General features: G+C 39.2%; 1 protein-coding gene across 1 annotated transcript; it reads left to right on the forward strand.

Annotated features, from left to right (window-relative positions):
• The first annotated feature begins 1122 nt into the window (after positions 1 to 1122).
• Positions 1123 to 5582, forward strand: LOC310985453 (adenosine receptor A1-like). The gene is made up of 2 exons (XM_083971050.1): positions 1123 to 1560; positions 2324 to 5582. The coding sequence occupies exons 1-2, from the start codon at positions 1232 to 1234 to the stop codon at positions 2970 to 2972; spliced, it is 978 nt and encodes a 325-aa protein (XP_083827176.1). The 5' UTR covers positions 1123 to 1231; the 3' UTR covers positions 2973 to 5582.
• The last annotated feature ends 1198 nt before the right edge of the window (positions 5583 to 6780 follow it).

The following is a 6780-nucleotide window of genomic DNA, read 5'->3' on the forward strand; positions in this document are numbered from 1 at the left end:
CCTGATCACTGAGACAAGGCCCTGATAACAAGTGTTAACTCTAAGTAATCTCATTTTAATCCTAACAATCTTAATCTTAATTTATCCCATGAACCCAACCTGTGCGACCACCAGCATGAAGGCAAGTCGCTAGGCGAGTATGAAAAATGAATGCCTTGTTGGAGTTTAGATAAGGATCATGTTGAGAGAAGCGTGGGTTATTTCTTATGACCTGCTTTCACATCATACACGGAAACAAACTGTTTATCGTCATGATGTTAAAAAAATCTTGTGTGACTGTGACACAACAAGTTTTTATTTTGAATTTTCCAACATTCAGAATACAGTGTACAGAAGATATTCATACTGCTGTTAAGTTGTTCACATTTTTAACAGTTCAGTCTTTATATCATTACACCACACATTGTGTGGTAGATAATTACAAAGGCAACATTTTTATTAATACAAAAAGTAATTTGACCCTTTCCTATGACCAATGTTTCTATTTGGAGTGTAGACTCCAATCAAGCTGATTGTACTGGATTTGGAAAGACAGGAAAGATACTCCTGTTTATAAGGTCTCACAGCTGATGATGCATATCAGAGCAAAAACCACAACAAAAAACCCTTTCCATTTGTACACTGGATGGTCATAAACCCTGCCAAAGGCGCTTCTTCCGGTACGGAGTATTTGTGTGTTATTTCATTTTTTGCTTTTTGATACATTTGCAGAACTTAAGCTGTCACATTGTCATTATAGCAGAGTGCAGATTGGTTAGGGGAAAAGTGAATTTAAATGAATTTAGCAACATGACAAAATGTAATAAAAATGAAAGGGTTCAATACTTGATTATATTATAATCTATAAAAGAATCCATTCTCCTTTGCTGTTCATGCACATTTGTGCACTTCAAATAAAGTACACACGCAATTTGATAACTTTTCTCTTGTAATGGAACACTCTATAGTAGGCCTACAGTAGAGCTGGTGCAAAATTAAAAGTTGAATGGAAAAACAGACAAAAAAAAAAGCAAAATGGCAGATAATCCCCCTTTTATTTTTTCATGGTGGGTGGGTGGGTGTCAGTCAACACAAGTTGACAAAAAAAAAAAAAAAGCCCAGTGGCCGTGACTTCCTCAAAGGTTTCATAAGCGTGAGATGAATGATAAATGGCACAACACGTTCCGACTAACTCTCACAGTCAGACAAGCTGCACCAGTAACTATCAAGCATTAGCAGGAAGGGAAACACAATGGGCACAGGTGGAGTGATCTACACTTTGGTGGAGATGCTCATTGCTCTCAGCTGCTGTTTGGGTAATTTGCTGGTCATCTTGGCTCTGTGGACCAGTAACAGCATCCAGCTGCCCACCTTCTGCCTGATTGTCTCTCTGGCTGTTGCTGACATTTTGGTTGGCTGTGTGGCCATACCGCTGGCCGTGCTGGTGGACGGACGGGTGAAGACTTCGTTTCACAGCTGTCTCTTTATCAGCTGTGTGGTCATCCTGTTGACTTTAGTCTCAGTTCTGTGTCTCGCAGCGATTGCAGTGGACCGTTACCTTCGGGTATTTATCCCCCTCAGGTATGATTCATTTTTATTTAGATAGTTTATTATTGTGTTGCGAAAAGTAAAGAAGTTGCTTACGAGTGTAGTTTTGAAAGACAAGCTTTTTTTTTCACACCACTCTTTGCAAGCCTTGCATAATCAGTCAGAGTCTTTTCTTTTCTTTTCACTGCTACAGTGACTACGTTTACATGCAATACTATTAACCTGCATGAGAACACATTCCAAATAAGACACTGCTATGTAAACAGCAGTTTCTGATCACAGTAGTCGGAATGAGGTCATATTCAGACAAGCCAAAAATGTATGAGGACGTGGAGATTTCTCATTGACACTTACACTTTAATCTCAGTAAAAAATCCTACTCTAGTTTTTGCATTTTTCAGCAGCATGCCCTTAAATAGAAACATGGCCTCTTCAAAGGGGAGAGGGAGAGATATTAGCTCTGCTTAATGTTTCGAGAAGTATTTAGATGGGTGCAAACACGGCAATGGGGGCAAAGAATGCATCTTTGTCATGATGTCAGACATCATGGTGTAAACTGCTAGTGTACATCACAGGCTCTTTTTCAGAGTATTCTGATTAATGTGTAAATGGGAATGTCCTCATACAGTAGCTGCTGCACATGTAAACCTTAACCAGAACATGGTCCTCCTTGTATTTGGTGTTATGAGATGTTAATATAGTAATTGAATTCATTTTCATTTATATATTTATAATTTCTAAACGTATGGCATGATTTTGATCCCAAAATTGATTATATATTTGTTTGTATCTATAGGTACAGAAGAACTGTGACACGGAGACATTCATGGTTTGTGGTAGCAGCATGTTGGTTCATTGCCATACCACTAAGCTTTGCTCCAATGTTTGGATGGTACAACAATGAGACCCTGTCTCAGTCAGTCAACTCTACCATCGTCTGTAAATTTATAGATGTGATTCCCTTGTCATACTTGGTTTACTTCAACTTCTTCCTCTGCACTTTGGCACCTCTGGTGGTGATGACCGTATTGTATGGCTTTGTGTTCTGTACCATCCGAGGGAGCCTCAGAGAGAAACCAGGCAGCAGTACTCGGGAACAATCTTTGAAGTACTTGCGGAAAGAGAGGCAGCTGGCAGGGTCGCTGTTCCTCGTATTGGCTCTGTTTGCACTATCCTGGTTCCCTCTCCACATAATGAACTGCATTTCTTACTTTAGTGGACGACTGGACACCACTCCAGTAGCTGCTTTCTATGTGGGCATCCTTCTTTCCCATGCCAACTCAGCAGTAAACCCGGTTGTGTATGCGTTCAAAATACAAAAGATCAGGACTGCATACCTGAAACTCTGGAGACGGTTTATAACATGTAGAGAAGAAAATCAAGGATGTCAGTCGAGCTCAACAGACAACAATCTCAGCAATAACAGCGTTACCAACAATGAGTAAAAGCCCATTGTCTTAAGTACATTTTTTCTGTAGGACCAAGACTGACATTTGAGTACTAAATATTGTAAAACATTTTGACATTGTGTGATCGGTAAAGAAATGTAGTTCAACTGGATGAAGGGGATGTTACTGTGGTCTGATAGCAAACGAATCCAGGCGTGCACTGACAGATCTATTATCTGCTATGTTCAGGAACACTGAGTGTGTGTGCCAAGTATGCAAGAGTATGAATGTGATGCAAAAACTGCCTTGTTTGGGAAAATGAGAAAAGTTTTACAGTTTATAGTTTCATATCACTGTTGCTTTCCTGTTTCTGTTCCACTTCCAGTTCTACATATTAATTTAAATAGAATTTACTTTGAGTTGGAAATGACCTCCCCCATCTTTCAAAGAAAGGAAGAGTAGCCTGCAACTTTTGCATTAGATATAATGTAATCAATCTCAGTCATTGTAAAGTAATAATTTGGTATCTGAAATGTGATTTCATAGGAATATATGGAAATCCATAGATGTTTTATCTGCAGAGTAATTCGTTGTGCTGTGGGATTCAACTTGATTAGGTATCTGTTATAGGATTTATCTTAATTTTCTAATGAATTTCAAGACAGGGAAGGGCAGGCACTGCATGGCGCATCAAATGCAATTCAAAGATCAATATAGCTCTTTGCTTCATCAGTAATTATTTGATTTGCCTGTGTGTGTTTTTATGTTAATATTTCTCTGAAGCTTGAGTTTATCTTAAGGGTTATCATATGCACTGTTATTGGTATCAGGCGTGCAGGTTTGTGGTTAGTGAGCTGTTTGTTTCATTTCCTGTTTTAAAGAAAGTTGGTAACTTCCCTTTTCCATCTGCACCCCCATTGTAATTACTCTGAAGTTCAATTAAACATGTTTAATTTTTTAACATTTTTTTATTTAGTCTGTACTTTATTTCTGTTGGAAACAGTTAATGCATGTTAGCCATCATTACAGGCAAAATGTATAAAAAAAAAAGATGATGGTCTGATATGACGGGTGTGATATGACGGTATGACACAGTTTTAATCATCGCAAAAGATCAAACCTCAATGTGTTTCTGGTATTAGCCTGCTCAACGACATACAGATGATGTTCTTGCAGCAAATCATTTTTAAGACAACATGGACATTTTACTGTAATGCTGTAATATTACTGTGGATATCCACAGTAACTCACTTTACACACACACACACACACTGCTGTTGACCTCTGACCTCAGTGCATTAATCAGTGACAACCCCACTGATGGCAGAAACGGGTCTAACCAACTACGACTTTAAAAAAAAAAAGTTATCTGAGAGATCAATGTGTCTGATAAACAGCAAGTTTGCTGTTCAGTGACAAAAATCCATGGTAAAATGCTTCATGTAATGGTAAACCCTGCGCTGGTGCAGGTTTTGTTTTGTATACTCTTATTCTTAATCATTCAGTGATAAAAATGTTTTCTCTTAAGAGCAATTCACGAAGCTGCTGAGAACAACTTTAGTAGATGAAAGTGTCCTCAGCTAAGAGATAATAGAGGAGACTTTGACATTGACCTCAGTGTGGCAAAGTTGATCATCACGAATTATAAAAAATTATAGGTTTTTATTTCATCCACAAATAATTTGTGTCATATGTTGTGTAAATCTTAATGGTAATGGTCGACAATAAGCAATGGTCATGAAATTACCTTTAGCAGTTGGTAATTATATTATGGGCATTGAATGGCCTGTCTACCTAATTGGGTGCCTTTAGATCACAATTTCAGTTTGATGAGTGATCCTGAGGCTGCCATCATCAGTACTGTAAACTGTATTGTGACTTTCATGTCCAGTATTATTGGATGCATCAGATTTGTCACTGTGCAACAATGGCCATAATTGAATGTCCCTTAAAATCAGACATTGCAAATTACTTTCAGACCAGAAGGAATTAAGAGTTACTTTGAGCCTTGCGATGTTATATGCTTCAGATGCACCCTAAGTTACAATGCCCAAACCTTTAATCATTTCCAGTGATGATAGTCCTTGACCACAAGGTGGCATCAGAGTGGCTCTGCACCATTTGTCAAGTGTGTGTGTGTGTTTGTGTGAGAGAGAAAGAGAAAGAGTGAGTTTCATCCCAAGCACTCATTGTACCTCTCAAGGAAGGTAACAGACTGTATAGTTATCACCTGAGTAGGATTGACTCCATCCCACAAACTATACAACCTACTACCTCACCTTGCTAGGCTCAACTTCAAGTACAGCATCCTTAAAATCAAGACTTCACTTGGTATGTGCTAACTTCACAACATGTTACAATAGCTGAGATAGGTTCCACCTTTGAATCTGGTAAATTATAAAGTCTTAGTCCTTCTGTGATCTCTCTCCCAGAGATGAGGAATGGGTTATTCTTCAATTTACTTCACTCAGTCCATGTGTTCCTTTGTCCACTGATCTTCGTATGTGCACGTAGGCTGCTGGCATCACCGCAGCTCAACCTGTCTCCTTAGGAAAGACAGTAGATTGCATAGTTATCTCAGAGGGAGGACACAAACCCCACAACTATTCAATCTACTACCTCAGCCTTAAGAACAGCACTTTTGCAGGCAGCAGAGACTTGTCAGTCGAACTGTGAGACAAAATAAAGAGAGAATAAGTCACGTTTGAGATGTCAATATCCAGCGCAGTCAATGGTGATGAAAGAAAAAAATGGAGAGGTTTCACCACATTGTGTATCACAGAAAAGTAAACTCTACAATAATTTCCTGTGACCTTTGGCCATTTCTTGCAATATATTAAGTAGTAAACTACGGTACTGCTGTTGCATCCATAATTACAACCTGCACACGTTCAACAACATTGTTCAAATGACAAGCGCTACCATGGAATTAGTTGTCTGGTAACAGTTTAATTGGGAATCACCTCACAGGAGCAATTTCCCCTCTAGACTCCATCATGTCATAGAGTGTGTTGTATGGTAAAGGCTTGGCTCAACAGGCTTCCAGCCGTATCAGTATCAGGCTGTACTTTCAGCAGTCAGTGTTAAAGAATGACACGTGATGGACATACTGTATTATACATTTGCCAACACTCAAAAGAAACTTGATTTTCTTTTGACATACACATGGGTCTGAATGCTTCTCTGTCACAATTCAGTTTGGTAATTAGTGGGGAAAAAGAAAAATCACATTTGTAGAAGTTGGCACATAGTGTAGGGCAGCTGTGCCAAGGCTTAGTGCCTATGTTTCTTTAAAACTTGGCTCGAGTCTTTCCAGGTCTGCTTCCCAAAAGGCAGGGGAAAAAAAGCTCTTTAAGCACGTCTTTCCCCCATTTGGTTCCTTCCGTCTCTACAACTAGAAACTAATGCAAAGCAAAGGAAGAAAAATGGAAAATGGCTGATCCTCGGCCATTTTAGGGAGTTGTTTGGCACCCATACCCAACATCTGTGGTGCAACCTGTTAATGTCTACCTCCTCCTTCAGATCCGTACCCATAATATGGACCGCTTATTTTTCCACAAATAATGGTATAGCAGATGTTGAAAGTGACGTAATGGAACCGCCTGTTCATAAATTATCTCAAGAGTTGATTGATGCTGCTGATTCACAAGTGTATGGCAAGACATTTTACTTCAGATGTTTTAATTGAGAAGCTGAATGTTTGACTTCAGAAAATTGCCCCTTTTTCCTCAGTGTGAAAGCCACTTCAAGTCCATTGAAAAATGAGTCTGTTTAATGTGCCAGCCAGAGTCTGGGACACAAGCTGGGCAGAGCTTTGGACAGAACCATACTTGGCTGAGCTGATTGCGCCCAGACACTGTTATGG

This window comes from Trachurus trachurus, assembly GCF_905171665.1.
Source record: "Trachurus trachurus genome assembly, chromosome: 5".
Taxonomy (NCBI): domain Eukaryota; kingdom Metazoa; phylum Chordata; class Actinopteri; order Carangiformes; family Carangidae; genus Trachurus; species Trachurus trachurus.

Bases quoted from the DNA above. Each gene is read 5' to 3' on its own strand.
- LOC310985453 (XM_083971050.1), top strand. From the start codon at position 1,232: ATGGGCACAGGTGGAGTGATCTACACTTTGGTGGAGATGCTCATTGCT. The intron at 1,561-2,323 runs GTATGATTCATT...TTGTATCTATAG, and splicing joins CGGGTATTTATCCCCCTCAG to GTACAGAAGAACTGTGACAC.